The sequence below is a fragment of the Alternaria triticimaculans genome (assembly GCF_023758025.1).
Source record: "Alternaria triticimaculans strain BMP 0046 chromosome Unknown scaffold_7, whole genome shotgun sequence".
NCBI lineage: Eukaryota > Fungi > Ascomycota > Dothideomycetes > Pleosporales > Pleosporaceae > Alternaria > Alternaria triticimaculans.
In genome coordinates, this window is record NW_026055964.1 from 1,509,423 (window position 1) to 1,525,334 (window position 15,912).

A 15,912-nucleotide genomic window follows, 5' to 3' on the forward strand; every position below is an offset into this window, starting at 1 on the left:
CTCATTGCAGCGCGACGGTCTAGCCGTCACCTGAGGCTTCATCACGGTCATCTGCAGGAAGAGTGGCGCATTTGATGTGGACTAACTGTATTCAACTCTCGTCTAGATATACTGCTCACCAAGATATACTATGCTAATCTTATCATCGCCATCTCTGACAACATATCATATACCCGATGAGATGGCTTCAACCTCGCCACACCCTAGATCCACACTAGCTGTGTCCTATCCGTAGTATACCCGCCGAACAGGTGTTGTTGTACCATTCCATCTGCAGATCATCCATCATGTGCACTTGCGGTATACCCAGGTTGTATGTGTAAGCATTGAACTGGATACCCGAGAGCGCGCGGAAGTCATCGTTGAAGAAGATCTGAGTGAGGCGGCAGTTGATGTAGCCCCAGCATGCCGGGATAGTCGCGTTTTGTTCTGCGACAAGGACTTCTTGTTGGAGAGTGGTGTCGTAGCGATAGCCCGATATGCGCAATGTACAGGGTGTGAGGCCGTTGAGAGCACACCCGAAGTGGGCGGAGTACGCGTTGAACCAGTAGGCGTTGACTGATGCTCGTGGTCCGGCGCCCAGCTCTCCGGGAAGCATTGTGCCTGCGAAGGGCGTGTTGGGAAGGAGCCGCCCGGTCAGAGGCAGGAACATGGCGATGTTTGGTTGCGAGATCGCGGGGTATGGCTCCCACATGTCGGGTACGTATGTGTATCCGTTGCCGTAGAACAGGTGGTGGTATGGGTTCTTCATGCCACTGGCGACAAGCAGTATAGTGTTGTCATCATCGCCGGTGACCGTGTCATCGAACGTCAGCGTGAAGTTGCCCGACTCGCCGCAAGAGGAAGGTCCTGGTGCATCTGGAATAGCCACGGTCGTTGTCGCAAGTATTGTTGTCTCTAGCGTGGGGGTGGGCACAACAACAGTGATTGGAACATCCTGCCGCTTCGCAAGTGATGTCGTGCCTTCATTTTCGTCTTCAAACACTGTCGTCACTACCGTCTTGAACCGTCTAGATCGAGATGAGAAGATCTCAAAAGATGGTAGAGCAGAGATCGGTGTCTGGCGCTCAGTCCGTGTTGTCAAAGGTATCGTTTGCAGATCTGATGGCTCGGGTCCAGTCACCGTGGGGTACATTCCAGTCCAGTACGATACGGTCGTTGAGATGTTGGGTGACGGGAAGACAAAACTGATCGCAACATCCCCATACGATATCACCTTCGTCATAGCCCGAGCGCTGAACAAAGACGTGGCGTTGAAGCCTGGAGCAGCAGACGACGTCGCTAGCGGGGAGGTAGTTGTCGTCAACGTCAATGTAGAAGTCAGAGTGCTTTGTGAAACTGGAATAGAGCTTGATAGTGAACTGGACGCGGTGCTGGCGGATGGACTGGAAGTCAATGAGCTTTGCGAAACTGCAGCGGAACTTGACAGTGACCTGGAAGCGGTGCTGACGGTCGGACTGGAAGTCAAAGTGCTTTGCGAAATTGAAACAGAGCTCGATAGTGAACTGGACAACGTAGTAGCGGACGGAAGGCTTATGCTACTACCAGACGACGAAGAGCTACCGGCCAAAGAGCTAGATCCAACAGAAGAGCTTGTCATGGTGCTAGAACTCAACAACGTAGAAGAGGTAGACGTCAAGTTAAAGCTCAGAGTCGACGACGAATTCGAAATGGGAAACAGTGTGGCAAAGCCGACAGAAGTACTTGAGCTTATTATGCTAGTCAAAGGCTGACTCGGCGAGCTCAACGACGATGTAGGGCTGGATGTACTGCTTGGAGTGGATGGTGGAGCTGAAGTCGGCAACATCCCCGGTATCGAAATTGAACTCCCGGTTGGAGACGTCAAGGAGGGCGACAAAGTGAAACCTGTCGATGGCACAACGGAGGAGCTACCTACACTGGCGGGAAGAGTAGATGAACCGAAGCTGCTTGGCAAGAGGGGAGTTGATGTAGATAGCGATTGAGTAAGACCCGTTGACGATGGTATCGTAGGACTGCCGATACTGCTCGTAAGGCTCGTGAAGGTACTTGACGATATGTCGGCGGAAAGAGTTGGTCCTGAAACGGGACTAGGTAGAGAGACGGTAAAGCCATCGCTCTGCGTGGATGGGAAAACGAAAGAACCCCCTGTAGTTGTCGATGTGACGCGACTGAGAGGAGCCGAGCCACCGGATAGGCTTGTCAACGTTGTGGGTGCACTAGAAGTCGTCGGTACGTTCGGACTAGATGGAAGCGCCGAAGACGTTCCGCCAGGCGTGCTTGGGAGTATGCTTGAGCTCAGATCAGGCAGGCTGCTTGATAAGGCGACTGATGAGGTAATAGTGTTCGAAAGGGTAGAGACCGTGGATGGCAAAAGCATTGTAGACAGCGTAGAGACGGAAGTAGACAACCCGCTACTGATTGTGACAACGCTCGTTGAAGCAGAGTACGACGGATAAGGTCTCTGTGGTTGATTGATAGGCCGAGGTAAGCTCGATGTCTCAGACGATGTTGAGCCCAATGAAGGTGAACTTACAGACGACGAAGTCGATAGACCCGGTAAGGACAAAGCCGATGTAGTCGGTCCCAACGTAGAAGAAGCAACAGCAGCACCAGAAGAGGGTATACTCGTCACCCCCACCGAAGAGAGAATCGGCGTGACATCTACCGTCCTGGTAGGCAGCGTACTGAACCGACTAGGCGGCGCAATACTGTCCAACCACTCCGTCGTACTATTCACGACAGAAAAGTAGTACGTGCCTTTCGCCGGGTTGGTAGGAGACGCACCAACGAGCGAAATGGTGATGATCGGTCCAGGAACAGTGACATAGACGATGCTGCAGTTGCCGTCGACGGCTTGAGCCGAGACACCAGGTATTGCGTTGAGTAGTATGTCCAGGGCAACGTAGCCACCAGCCACGACTATACCGACGAAGGCTAGTGTCAATATGAGATCCTTGGAGGTTTGCTTGTCGGTCCAGCGTATCCGGGTTAGGGCGACGAAGAATTGGTATATCCATTGTATTATGCGACATGGCCACCAGTTGCAAGGCTTGAAGCCCCATCGAGGTCGGGCTACGAGGGTGGCCTTGGGTTTGGATTGCTGCTTTGGTCCTTCCCATGTGTTTGAGATGACCGAGTCTCGTTTGTCTGTTGCGGCCTTTCCGCGTGTTATCGGAGGAGCGGGCGATGAGCCAGTGGAAGGGCTGGATGTGGTTGTATCTTTCAGCGAGGTGATGGTAGGAACACAGAGCGTTTTCCCTGCGGGTTCTGTTGGTAGCTGCCGACGATCAGATGTATTGCTAGTGGATCTGGTTATAACGGCCCCGTGAGAAGATGTCCATGTCGAAGGGGTGCTTGAGCCATTCGTGTCGCTGGTCGAGGTCTTGTCTTTCCTCGACTTGTCCTTGCTGCGGATCTTGTTCTTGCCCATGATGAGAGGAGATGTTGTTGCTATGATGCACTTGCGAAGATGTTGCTGATAGGCTGTTGTGCAATGATTGTGGTGCAAGAGGTATCCAAAAGTGCTGTTGTGGTGATGGAGGATGGTCGTACGAGGCGAGTGTATAAGCCCGGGTGCGTGGGGAGTGTGCCTGCCATGATTGCGGTGAAAACAGAGTAAGCATAGACGGTAGATCGATGGCCAGAGTGAGGACGATGCGACATGTTTGCAAAACAGTTGGAAAGCGAGATGAGTATTTGTTGACCGTTCTCGGCTCGGGAGTTCGCAGCAGTTGCGATCCAGCATGCAAGAGCCCGCGCGTGACTGATCCCTCGTAGTTGACGCAGCTTGCTCATCACTGGAGGGAAGAGGTGAGGCAACCATTTGCGCTGCTTCTTCGAAGACATGTTAAACTCCCTGTGTGCGATATGTGCAGTACTCTCGGTCAAAAACCCCAGCCACAAGACTGGTCTGGAAACACTAGTGATTTGGCGTCCTCTAACGTCGACGCTTCCAAAATTAAGCTCTTATCTCCCACATTCTGATATGTCCAGCTTCGTTGGCGACTGCCAGCTGTGCGAGGCTGCCTTCTCTCTCCTCCTCTTCGCTCGGCCTTCCCCATGCGACTGCTGTGATTCTGCCAAGCGGTGTCTTCTCGGTAGGCCAATTCTTGAAGACGGTTGCCGATGGAAGGTGCACCAGCCTCATTGCGTTGTTCTTCCATTGACTCGCCATGGCAAGTACTTGACCGTCCGCGGTGAACGTGAGATGCGAAATCGGCGTCGTCAGGTTTTGCAAGTCGCGTACCGGCTTCGGTGCCTTCGGGATACCGCCATTCGAATCGTCTTTGGCAGGCTTGACTGAGGGGTCGTTCTCGCTCCATGCTCGCCGGTCGTAGACGTTGACAACGCCACTTGAGCTGCCAATGGCCACCCATCGATCGCCACCTATCCAGCTTTCACGTCCGCTCTTACCACCAAGGGCAATGACTGTAGTACCCACAGCACCCTCGTCGTTCCATCTTCCTATGACGCCTCCTTCAACGCTCCACTCCGTTATCTCTCCGTTCTTGCCCGCAATGCTCATACCAGTGCCGTCGCCCCACCATGCGAAGTCAGCAACACCCCCTCTTGACTCGACGCGCACCTGTGTCGCCCACTGCAGTGTCCTTGCATCCAGAATGTTGATAACACCGCCACCCTTTCTCGAGGAGCCCCGAAGAGCCATGTATTTGCCGTTCGGTGAGAGGGAGAAATTCTCCATTGTCCGTTGTTCGTGCTGGTGACCGTATACACGCGACACCTTCTCCACTCTGCCGGTCGCGATATTCCAGACGTGGAAGTAGCGGCGTCGTGCGCTGAGGAAGATGCGCGAGTCCGAGGGGGAAGGATGGAACGCCGTTGTGACGAGAGGAGTCTTTTTTATGTGCAGGGATGTGAGGAGAGGGTTCGGGTTCGGCGGGTTGGGGTTGACGTGGTGAAGGTAGAGTGTTGAACTAGGACCGGAGGAGAGGAGCAGCGGGTACGCAGGATGGAAGGAGAGGGATGTGATGGCAGACTATAGTGGCGGTCAGTGAGAGGAGTCTATACAATGGCGTCGCAATACTCACCGGGCCCGCCTTTGCGACGTCTTTCAGGCGCTGAATGTCAATGGTGCCTGCTTGCACCTTCCTCCGCTTGGCCACGCTTCGTGAGGTTTGTGACAGGATATCCGCATCCTTCAGCAGCCTAGCCAGTGGCTGCGTAGACAGGTCCTCTTCGTCCACGTCCATGTCACTCGCAGACTCGTCGCCACTCTCGTCGTCGTCCATGTCCCTTCGGCGCTTCTTGTTGGCCTTGCCCGTAGCATGCGTCGCCCATTTCGGCGTGGGGTATAGCCTCTGGTACTGCTTCCGCAGCCGCCGCGCATATTCCTTGCCGTTGACCATGTCGTCATCCGCCGTCTCTCGCAGTTTCCTCAGTTGCGGCACCGACGCCAAGCTGACTACAAGCCTCTCGTCGTCGCTGTCTTCCCAGGCGGGCTTGACATCGTCCTCGTCTGATTCTTCTGCTTTCGCAGCAACGGATCCCGCAGGCGCAGCGACTGGGCCAGCATCGAAAAAGAAGAGGTCTTGGTCTGCCACAGCGTCGAGGTCTGCCTCTTCTGCTCCGGACTCGTCCGATGAGTCGCCATATGCGTTTGCGGTCGGGTCGAGCGAAAAGTTCTCCAGACCCTGGCGGAAGCCCTCAGAGTCGCCAAAGATCATGCGCTCCAATTCCTCCTCCTCAGCATCTTTGGGCAGAACAGGCTTTTCCTGCTTCTTTTCCGTCTGAATGTCTATGCTCTCGTCGTCGCTTTCCTCATCATGAGCGCCGTTATTCCCAGCCTCCTCCTCTGTGCCGAACCCCTCGAAGTCATCGTCCTGGGGTTCCTTCACCGGCTGCAGTGCGCCTGCATTTGCATCGTCGTCTGAGCCCTCGAGTTCGGACTGGAATCGCGCAGGGTCTTTCGCCTTCTCGGGTGCGTAGCGCTGGTGACCACCGGACTTGTGTGGGATCGTCTTTGCGGGCGCCATTGTGGTTTGTCGTGAATGTGCAACGAGAGCTGCAGGCGCGCGATCGCAAAAGTGAGGGAGAAATTGTTGCAGGGATGACCCTGGTACGCGGTAGGATTAGGCGAGCCTCCGCAGTCAGCACCTCGCAGCACCACCACTCGCGGTCTCATCATGTAACACAACAACACCATAGCAATATGTCTAAACTCAACATGAGACAGCGTGAGTGAATAGTGAAGAATCATACATCTTGGAAAATGGTACACTAAAAAGACGTTCCGCCGCAAACGGGTAATTAAGCCCTGAATGATGCCCTGTTCCCCCGCAGGAAACAACCTCCGCTGCATCACCTGGGCATCCATTGATGGCCACGTGACAAGGCCACCGCGTCAGCTCTTTTGCGTGCAGGATGTAGAATGACAGGTACATCATTTTTCTGAGTAAGAAGAATCATATCCCATCTCCAACTCCTTTCGCTTCGGACTTCTATTGGTCGACTACGCCGATTCCGACAGGCATGCCGGGCACGCCAAACGCGGAAGGTATGACTCTGCCCTAGGCAGACACATCAGTACATAAGTACACGCAGTTTCCTAAATTAATTTCTCAGTACCACTCCATACGTTTCATTGTCCGGTAGTGTCTTTCGTCTCTGTCCCACAAAGCCTTCCAACCATCAACATGCCAGACCCGAACCTCACAGTCTCGCTTCTCAAGCCCGAAGAAGCAGAGCAATACATGCGCATACGACACGAGGTCTTCCGCCCAACCGTCAACAAGATCCTCTATGCCCGCCGCGAGCCATCTCAGGAAACCCTCGACAAAGTGACAGAAGACATTCGCGATGGCATAACCAACAAGGGCATACTCTACGTCAAGTGCGTCGACACGTCGACCGGGGAGATAATTGCATGCGCACGTTGGCGCTACGTCAAGCCCAAAGAAGAAGGCGCGAAAGAGCGTACTTGGGAAGAAGTCGATGCCGGTCTCACCGTCCCACCACCATACGAAGAAAGTGACCCGGAGATGTTCGCGGAACTCTTCAATTTGTTCAACTCGAACAAGCGGGAGATTCTGGAAAGGAGAGCATACTATGTTCTGGACACACTGGTTACATTGCCGCAACATGGAAGGAGGGGAGCGGGAAGTATGCTAGTGCGATGGGGTTGCGAGAAGGCAGATGAGGTTGGTGTTGAGGCGTTTCTTGAAGCGAGTCCCATGGGCGCGCCCATGTATGCAAGACATGGTTTCCAAGCTATGAAGACGGTGGAATTGGATCTGAGGAGGTGGAGTGGGGAGGACAAGATGGAGTTTATTGTAAGTTTGTTTTGTCTGAGATTCTTCAGAAGCGGGGCTAACGATGTGATAGCTTATGTTGCGTCCTGCAAAGCAGCAAACATGATGTTTTCGATCATACTGGCAGACCGTGAATAGAACACATTGTGGCTATCCATTCCTAATTTCACTCATTTCACTGACGGTTATTTGCTAGTACACTGCACGTGAATGCCAATATAATACGAAGCCCTCGACATAGCTACTAGCACCAGACTACAACTTATCAAACTACCCCACAACTGATTTCTTTCAGCACCAACGAAGTCGCAATGGCATCTACTCAGCCGATCTACGGCATCACAGCGTCACTAAAAACATACAAAACAGAAGACGTCGAGTCGCCCGACCCAAAAGACGAATGCTACGTATGCATGCGTCCGTTCAACGCCGTCGACAACAAAGACGACCCAAACGAGGTCCCATGTAAGGCCGTAAGGCTCTTACCCTGCGGTCACCTTATCGGCAGCGAGTGTCTAAAGATCACGACTCTGAAGCTCAACATGACAACCTGCTCTCTCTGCTCGGCCCCCCTCGCCGTAACATACGGAAGCCCGATGAACTACATCATGTGCCATCTCTTGTCGAATTCCTACACCCAAGCACTAGTCGACCACGCACTGCTCGTGGGTTCTGTACTCGCAAGCCCGCAAGTCGCCAACATACCCCTGCTAGGACGGTTACATACACAAGATGACGAAGAGAAGATGGCTATACTTTCGTATGCCTTCTTCGCCCGAGAATTGACATGGGCAGACGCATTCTCTTTCTGGCTGTATTATATGAAGCTAGTCTTTGTATCTTTGTTAGGGCTGAGCTTGCTTTTCTTATCGAAAGGCCTTCTGATCATGCTCGATGACTTCTACGGCGCTCCCATTGAGATGGCATTTCTCTCCGCTCTAATGGGTACGGATTGCAGGGCTCATCTGTCCAAGATCGAAATGCGTATGGTCGTCCAGGCTCTATGCATCGCGATCGACATGGGTGGGCAGGTCGCTATGAGACGACACCCAGAGCATCTGAATAAGCTCGTGCTCATGAGGGCTGCCGCGTGGCTTAGGGAGGCTATGGTGATCTTCAGCTGGGACGCTTGTCTCTTTGTTGGCAGCGGCTTGCTCCTGACGAAGACGTTGGAGTTTGTCGTAATGGCTGCTGTCATCACGATGCTTGTTTCGTATGGGTTGAGGCGGGGAGGGAAGATGTTCAGGTGTGCCTGGGGGTTGTTGCTGGCGGCTGTGATGATCTATTTGACGAATGGGCTTCGCATGATTTCCATCGGCAGACTGACGATTTCCATTGGCAAATTTCCGCAGGCGTAGTTGGGGTAGTCGCGATGGCGTCACAATGGTATCTAAACGCGGCGATGTCTTTCGCTGTCAAGACTGACCTTCTGACACTCACGGTCCTGCTGGAACTATGGAAGTTGTATCAGCGAGAAGATATAACACATATTTTTGTACTCAGATTGTGTGACTTCATTCCCAGCCCTAAAAGCCCTCAAAGCCTTCAAGCATGTAAATGTCTTAAGACTACCACTTTGCTCGCAATCGACGGCCAGTCTTTACTTTAATAGGTCTGTGGAAACTACAATAGCCTGAAATCACAACACGTGCATGCGCGTCATCGACGCGGGTGCGCACATCGCCGCGCTCTCTATCCCTGCAAAGCTTACTAGAGGCGGGCTGATCTCTTCAGCGCCACATGTTTGCCTTGTGTCATCTTCACGCTCACCATCACCATCACAGATCAATGAGCGGAAAGTGATCGCTGCCTGCGCTCCGCAGGCAATTCGATTATCGCCGTGGTAACGACATCGAATCAAGGCGTGAAGCTGGGATGAAACCGGCTGCGCGAGCGACCCCCCACCCGCTCTAGGCGACAGTAACCAGTGGTACCAAACAACCTGCGACCAGCACTGCCTTTCCATGTGAGCTCGTGGCTCTCGTGACGAATCTGGTCACACATTGCCCGCTGTCAATACCCGTGTTATTCAACAACCACCCTGACCCTAGATCACATCAAAGCCATGGATCTCCCAACTGAGGCGACCACCATCCGCAAGGTCGTCCCCAAGACGCCGCAGGTCAAAGCATCTCAGGTCTTCGATAAAGAAAACCACGCTCCTCCAACACCATTCAAGCCCAAGATCAAAGAAACCAAGCTTGCACTCAATGACGAGACCTCAGACTTCACCATCATCTGCGAGGGCCAGCATTTCATCACACATAAGAGCATCCTGGAAGCCTCCTCGCCGTATTTTGCGCGCATGTTTCGCTTCAATGGTAGTGTGAGTATCATCAAGCACATTGACATACCTGCCGTGCTGAACCACTGCAGGAGAACAATGACAAGGAAGTACACATACCCGACGTCGACACGGTAACCATGAAGCACATCCTAGACTACATGTACACATCAACCTACCAGTTCCCCGGCGGCGAGACCGTCCACCCCACAGCCTACTGCAACCACAGCACCTACGCCCTCCTGCATGGTCCCCCGACCGCTCCGCAGATCTTCAAGCGCAAATGCCCATGTGCCGGCAAAATGCTATCGGCTTCGCACCTCCTCAAGCACGTACGCATCTATACAGTTGCCGACTACTTCGATATGCACGACCTCAAAGCCTTCGCACGCCAGGGCGTCATAGACGTCTTGCATGTGTACTGGCAGTATGAGGGTCTGGATTTGGCTGATGCGCTGGAAGAGGCCTTCACGTCTACGCTGGATGATGACAAGGGGATTAGGGATGTGCTTGTTGATGCGATGAAGATGCATCCAGGACTGGTGGTTGATGAGGGGGATGTGGAGGAGTGGTTGGAGGATCATCCTGAGGTGAAAGCGAGGGTTAACTGGGACTGAAGAGGGGGCTGTGATGTATTTGGATGACATCATGAGATCATGAGGCTACTGAGGCGAATGAGTGGATGGACAGCTAGTGAGATAACATCAAGCTTCGATGCCGTTGTATCGCTTGGAAGTACCTGATCAACTCATGCCGACCTCATGTTCGGGGTCTGCTTCGTTCAACCCCTCAACAGGAAGCTTGACGATCGGCTAACGAAGCTTAACCGCGCGCGGTCGCAACATCCGACGACTAATCCCCGGTGGAATACCTATCAAAACGTCAGCACCCCTACCCACAACCCTCAATCTACAAAAACATACCAGTACCATTCATCCCACACCCATCAACAAAACACGCACTCGCCGTATGAATATACCTAATTCTCCCCCCTTCAACCCGAAACATATGACTATCCGGCGCCCCCTCTGTATTCCTCGTGCGATCCAGCCCCGTAAAACCCATAAAGATATCCACAACACCCATCACCTCATCAACAACATACTTGCGGTTCGTCATCGGGATATGTTCAGGCAGCCCACCGATATCGCACGTATTCGCCGAGAGATTTCCACGGCCGGTATACGCACCGCCTTCGAGACGAGCGCAGGGCGTGCCGAAGGGGACGTGCATGGAGACATCATTGCAGCGGTCGGCGTAGGCTTCGCCGGCTGCTTTGATGGTATCGCGGGTGTCGCGGGTGGATTCTGGGATGGGACTCCAGGTTTCTTGGCTGTTCCAGTAGGAGGTGCCGGTTGCGTTGAAGGCCCAGTCGCCTGCGTCGGTTACGATGCTGTCGATCAAGTTTACGTTGCCTGAGGTGTCTAGGGTCATTTGCGTGTGTATTACGTATGGATGTTTGGCGTCGGTGACGATGAGCTCGGTCATTGTCTTGCATTGTGTGGTGTCGAGGATGGAGCGGTGGGCGTCAATGGTTAGACCGAAGGCGGGTACGCCGTTGAGAAGTGAGGCGGTTACGTTGTTTTCGAAGTATTTCATGGTGTAGGCGATGTTTTCGAAACGGTCGTGTTGGCCCGTTGCCATTAGGTCAACGTAGGAATCTGCTGTGTTCTGGAGATATTCGCGGGTGCAGTCGAAAGCCATGGTGGACGTCGCCATCGAAGCCAGGGCAAAGAGAAAAGCCATGATGGTTGGAGCGATCTTGGTGTGTCAACAGCGAGAGTTCACGGGCCTTTAAAACAACGATGTCCAGTATCATCGCAGGCTGTAGAATTCCTAATGGGATAGGTTCCCGCGTTCCTGGATTCCATGGACGAATAGTAGTGATGCATGGGCGTATGGTACTCTTAGCCATATTGATGAAGGGTGTGGGGCACTCCGGCATTGAGCATTCATCGTCTGAGTCTCGCGCATCCCCACACGATCGTTGTTCGAATATATTGAACTCCTCTGCAATCGCTGAGACACGTTCAAAATGCTCCAGATGATGTTGCAGCGAGATCGCAGACGCGCCGTCCAGCGTCGCAAGCCATTATTCATGACTTATCTTCACAGCTCTTGCTTCCTGACATCCGGTAGGTGATAGCAATTCCTCAGTCGGCATGCAACCCACGAAGCCTCGCAGACATTCTTGCAATGCTCTTCATCCCAGTCGTCCAGGTAGTCCCACAATGTGTTCATCGATGCAGCCTGTGTAACGTCAGTACACGACCATCTCGATGCGGCCATTGGAAGATACATACTATTTCTTGTGGTGATGGCTTGCGAGATACGTAGTCGGTGTCCAATTCGGAATCGGCTTGCACTGACTGCGGCGAGCTGTGCTGCTGGTCTTCCGCTAGAAGCGCGAACGCGTAATAGACGCTGTATATCAGCAGAGACGAGAGGACGAGTACCAGCAGAATATGCGCGACTCGAAAGAGCAGCTTCATCGCAGGTTGCGCGGCGGTCTCGGCTCAATCAGGCTGCTGTGGATTGTTCCTGGTGGGATCTCATGAATCACGGGATGGTTGGGTGACCGAGCGCGCTAGCGCGCTTCCGCTCTCAGGCCCTGCCACGCGCCCGCGTCTTCGCGGTATTTCCTTCTTTCACCTTCCCAACACTTTCAACGCAAATAACAATCGCTCAGCAAGCATATCGCGAAACAAATTGTCATTCACGCGTATGCCGCCACACTCAAGCCATGACCGTGTTCACGCTTCCAAGTCGCCACACGCGCGTTCCGCTTCGACGCGTCTAGAATCTGCTACATCTCCAAAGTCACTACCTGATGATTTCCTATACATGACCGGAGTTGATATACTGATCTGCGGAGCTGACTGCACACATTTGAGAAGGCGGACACAAGAACATATACCTTCATCCGTCTGATTCGAAAGTCTGCTAACAACGCAACAATGGAAACAGATCCGGTAATAAGTATCCTTCACTTTGTAGAGCGGGTGAAGGTGGTTCTATACCGACCATGATTTCTAACCGGACGTGTTTTCACTCGACACTCGACAGGCGCCGAAGCAGAGCACGAACCAATGGAGCCTCTACGACTGTTCCTGCTGGGAAGTTCTCTGTCTATATAATGTACCGCTCTCTTGGTCTTATATCAACTACAGCCGTTCTGCAACTCTCAACGGCCGTTCAACCCTCAACACTTTCATACGCCAAGCGCAGTACGCTTTCCCATTTTTCTAATAGTGAGCTATCGGCCTTACAACTAGCTCAGTCAAGACGGTTTCAACAATGAGCAATGATAGCTGGGACGACGATGACCGCCGCCATGACTCTCGCCGGAAGACGAAAAATCGAAGAGTGAAGAATGAAAAGAACTTCCTCGAGACGTTGATGGACTCATCAATCGAGAACAGCATGAACAAGCCACTGTTCAAAGCTATCAAGGTCTGGATCGATTGCAACATAGGCATAGACCTCACCTATCTGGTTTGGGCTATTGCTTTATGCATCCCTGCTCGCACATACGGCAAGGCAACATACGACTGGCTCAGTTCGAACCTCACAAACTCACTTGAGCTCGACAGTAGCGATGCGCTGGTCACCGACCTTTTGATGTGGATCAGCAAGCAACCGTCCAACCAGCTGTTCGCCTGGCTTCCGACTTTCGAGCATCTGGAGTGGAAAGATTTGTCGCATGAACAAAAAACCGCCAACAATGATGAGAGCAACTCTCACCATCTCATAGCTTCTGCTGGCTACACTCCTTTCTTCCACGAAGGCGTACCATTTCTGCTGTACAAACCGGATGGCCGAACCTACGACAAACTCACGTTACGCTGCATGTGGGGCAGTAAAAAGCCCATCGAAGCCTTGCTGAAAGCCGTTCATAAGACTGTCAGCGGCCAGATGACGTCCCTGAATGTCCTTTACGTCTCTGCTCATCGCAATGTAAACCATACTTCGAGGAAACGTAGTCTTGAGACGATTGACATGAACCCACTCAAGAAACAAGAGCTTCTGACTGATCTCCAGGTGTTCTTTGCCGATGGGACGGAGGACTATTACTACCAGAATGGAACGCCATACCGGAGAGGTTACTTATTCTATGGTCCGGCTGGCACAGGCAAGACCAGCTTGTCTACCGCAATTGCGAGTCATTACAATTTGCCGCTTTGCGTCATCGACCTTGCAGGCATGGACGACACCATTTTGCAGAACGATGTGAAGAATCTGCCCGCTCGCTGCGTCATCCTCTTCGAAGACATTGACGCTGCGGGCATTGTCCGTGAACGCACCATGGCGCTGCCGCCTTTGGAAGAACAAGAAGATAGTGACGAAAATGAGGAGGAGGAGGAGGAGGAGGAGGAGGAGAGTGGCTCAGAGTCCATCAGCTCATGGAATGCAAGGCCGAAGAAGAAGAAGCGTAGGAATGTGGATTCTAGAAAGAAAAAGTTACCGCCTCCGCCGCCTCCCCCGTCGAGGACAAAAGTCACTCTAAGTGGTTTGCTGAACACTCTAGATGGACCTGGATCGCGAGAAGGCCACATCGTCATCCTGACAACAAACGCTCCTGATTCATTGGACGAAGCTTTGTATCGCCCAGGTCGTGTAGACACCCAAGTGTATCTCGGTTTCGCTGACGACATCACTGCTGGCATCACATTTACACGCATCTTTGGCAGCGACAAGCAGGTGACTGTGCCGCGGAAAGAGCTCAATCGCATGGGCCGCCGCTTTGGGCGGATGATACCCTCCGACTTCTTCACTCCCGCTGAGATTCAGAAATTTTGCATGAATAGACGTGGTCAGCCACAAAAGGCACTCAATGAGTTTCCCCAGTTCATCGACGAAAAGCGGACAGGGAAGACAAACTTCAAGTACGACATCCACCGACGTGCCCCGCAACCCACCTTTCAAAAGAAGGAAGCCATACGTGACGATGACTCTAGCGGTGAGGGTCAGGACACTCCCAGCAGTACTGATGGATCTGTTGAAGACGTCAAACAACTGACACCTGGGTCGCCCCATGCACCATCGACCAAGTTACCTTCTCCAGCACGGCAGAGGAAGCGCGCAATAGAGCAGCTGCACATCACTCATAGCCGTTACCCGCATGAAGATGACGCCTTGGCTTACGGCGATTATCATCCGAGACGAGGTCAACGAGTTTGGGAGGATCGTCTGGCCGACAGCGTCGCCGATGCGTGCCAGGAGATCAAGGGGTTCTTTACTGAATCACGGCATCCGTCGCACGTAAACAGCCTGCGTGCAAACCGGATTGAAGAGATGACCATGCCCAATTTCGAGCCACGCATGACCGCGCCGTCACCACTCACTCAGTCCAACCTTGATGCAATGTCGCTTGACGAACCTCCAGCTGCATCGCCATCTCCGATCGACTTAAGAGACTCATCTGTGTACTACACGCCTCTATCGGTTGGCGAACAGATTGAGAAGACTTTTCAGCATCACCGCCGGCCCAGTCATTCAGATGTAGATGGTCGTCGTAATGCCTACCCGCATCACGGGCCCCTGACGGGAGTAGCCGAAGGTAATGCCTGGGAGGATGAAGTGTCACCGGCGCCTAATACCGTTTCACTTCGTAATTTAGACCCGCAGCCGTTGGAGAATTTCGAGCAGCGCTGGAACTGAGAAACAGCGCAACAGAGCCCGAAAGTTGTGGAGTTGCAAGTGGCGGGGCGAGGCCACGTCGCCGTATACTTGTAGGGTTAGAAGGCTCGGTGTTATTACCCAATACTACATGGCATAACTGGAATCTGCAATTTATTACAGCACCGAAAGTTGGCAAAGCGATGAGTAACTAGCAATAGGAGGGCATACAGTGCCATGTTGACAGATGAATGAAGTGGGGTTTCAGCAGACTTGCATCTCAAAGGAAGATTTTCGGGGAGAGGTGGCACTTGCTTTGGACAAGATCGCAATCTGCGCCAAGTCGCACCAAATGTAATGCATTCCATAACATTTCTCCGCGTTACGCGATAATCTTAGCGGCCGTCGAAGAGGATTCTCGTATTGCGCAATGCTCTGATGATGACGCATCATATCCTTGCTACGTGACCCGCAGGCCCGGTGGCTAGACGGTTGTGACAAGGCTGCATAAAGACGCCGGTAGTCATGATACCCGACTTGATGTGCAGAAGTGTAGCAGCCTTACTGGGAACAACTTGTTGACAGTTGGGCTGAAACGGTGCCAATGAACATTGGACGCTTTAGGCGCGCAACATTTTGACACTTGGAAAGACAACTAAAATGATTTGAAAGGGCCTCTTGATGATGTATGTAAAGAGGTTTGAGCGTGAAAAGAGTAAGATATCTGTGGTCGTCGTCGAAATACCTCGGTAGCGCTCT

General features: G+C 52.8%; 7 protein-coding genes across 7 annotated transcripts; 3 read left to right on the forward strand and 4 right to left on the reverse strand.

Moving 5' to 3' along the window:
* Positions 1-214: 214 nt before the first annotated feature.
* J4E78_005868 (uncharacterized protein) lies at positions 215-3,412 on the reverse strand (the record flags this gene model as incomplete). The annotated part of the gene is made up of 5 exons (XM_049366483.1): positions 215-1,216; positions 1,275-1,538; positions 1,752-1,866; positions 1,894-2,069; positions 2,516-3,412. The coding sequence occupies 5 exons, from the start codon at positions 3,410-3,412 to the stop codon at positions 215-217; spliced, it is 2,454 nt and encodes an 817-aa protein (XP_049222209.1).
* Positions 3,413-3,940: 528 nt separating this feature from the next.
* Positions 3,941-5,975, reverse strand: J4E78_005869 (uncharacterized protein; the record flags this gene model as incomplete). The annotated part of the gene is made up of 2 exons (XM_049366484.1): positions 3,941-4,978; positions 5,031-5,975. The coding sequence occupies 2 exons, from the start codon at positions 5,973-5,975 to the stop codon at positions 3,941-3,943; spliced, it is 1,983 nt and encodes a 660-aa protein (XP_049222210.1).
* Positions 5,976-6,635: 660 nt separating this feature from the next.
* J4E78_005870 (uncharacterized protein) lies at positions 6,636-8,608 on the forward strand (the record flags this gene model as incomplete). The annotated part of the gene is made up of 2 exons (XM_049366485.1): positions 6,636-7,271; positions 7,577-8,608. The coding sequence occupies 2 exons, from the start codon at positions 6,636-6,638 to the stop codon at positions 8,606-8,608; spliced, it is 1,668 nt and encodes a 555-aa protein (XP_049222211.1).
* Positions 8,609-9,315: 707 nt separating this feature from the next.
* On the forward strand, positions 9,316-10,151 carry J4E78_005871 (uncharacterized protein; the record flags this gene model as incomplete). The annotated part of the gene is made up of 2 exons (XM_049366486.1): positions 9,316-9,576; positions 9,627-10,151. The coding sequence occupies 2 exons, from the start codon at positions 9,316-9,318 to the stop codon at positions 10,149-10,151; spliced, it is 786 nt and encodes a 261-aa protein (XP_049222212.1).
* Positions 10,152-10,386: 235 nt separating this feature from the next.
* Positions 10,387-11,238, reverse strand: J4E78_005872 (uncharacterized protein; the record flags this gene model as incomplete). The annotated part of the gene is made up of 2 exons (XM_049366487.1): positions 10,387-10,405; positions 10,640-11,238. 2 exons carry the CDS (start codon positions 11,236-11,238, stop codon positions 10,387-10,389), a joined length of 618 nt encoding a protein of 205 aa, XP_049222213.1.
* A 405-nt stretch (positions 11,239-11,643) lies between these two features.
* On the reverse strand, positions 11,644-12,026 carry J4E78_005873 (uncharacterized protein; the record flags this gene model as incomplete). Its single annotated transcript, XM_049366488.1, has 2 exons — positions 11,644-11,784; positions 11,838-12,026. The coding sequence occupies 2 exons, from the start codon at positions 12,024-12,026 to the stop codon at positions 11,644-11,646; spliced, it is 330 nt and encodes a 109-aa protein (XP_049222214.1).
* An 805-nt stretch (positions 12,027-12,831) lies between these two features.
* Positions 12,832-15,195, forward strand: J4E78_005874 (uncharacterized protein; the record flags this gene model as incomplete). The annotated part of the gene is made up of 1 exon (XM_049366489.1): positions 12,832-15,195. One exon carries the CDS (start codon positions 12,832-12,834, stop codon positions 15,193-15,195), a length of 2,364 nt encoding a protein of 787 aa, XP_049222215.1.
* Between the last annotated feature and the right edge of the window lie 717 nt (positions 15,196-15,912).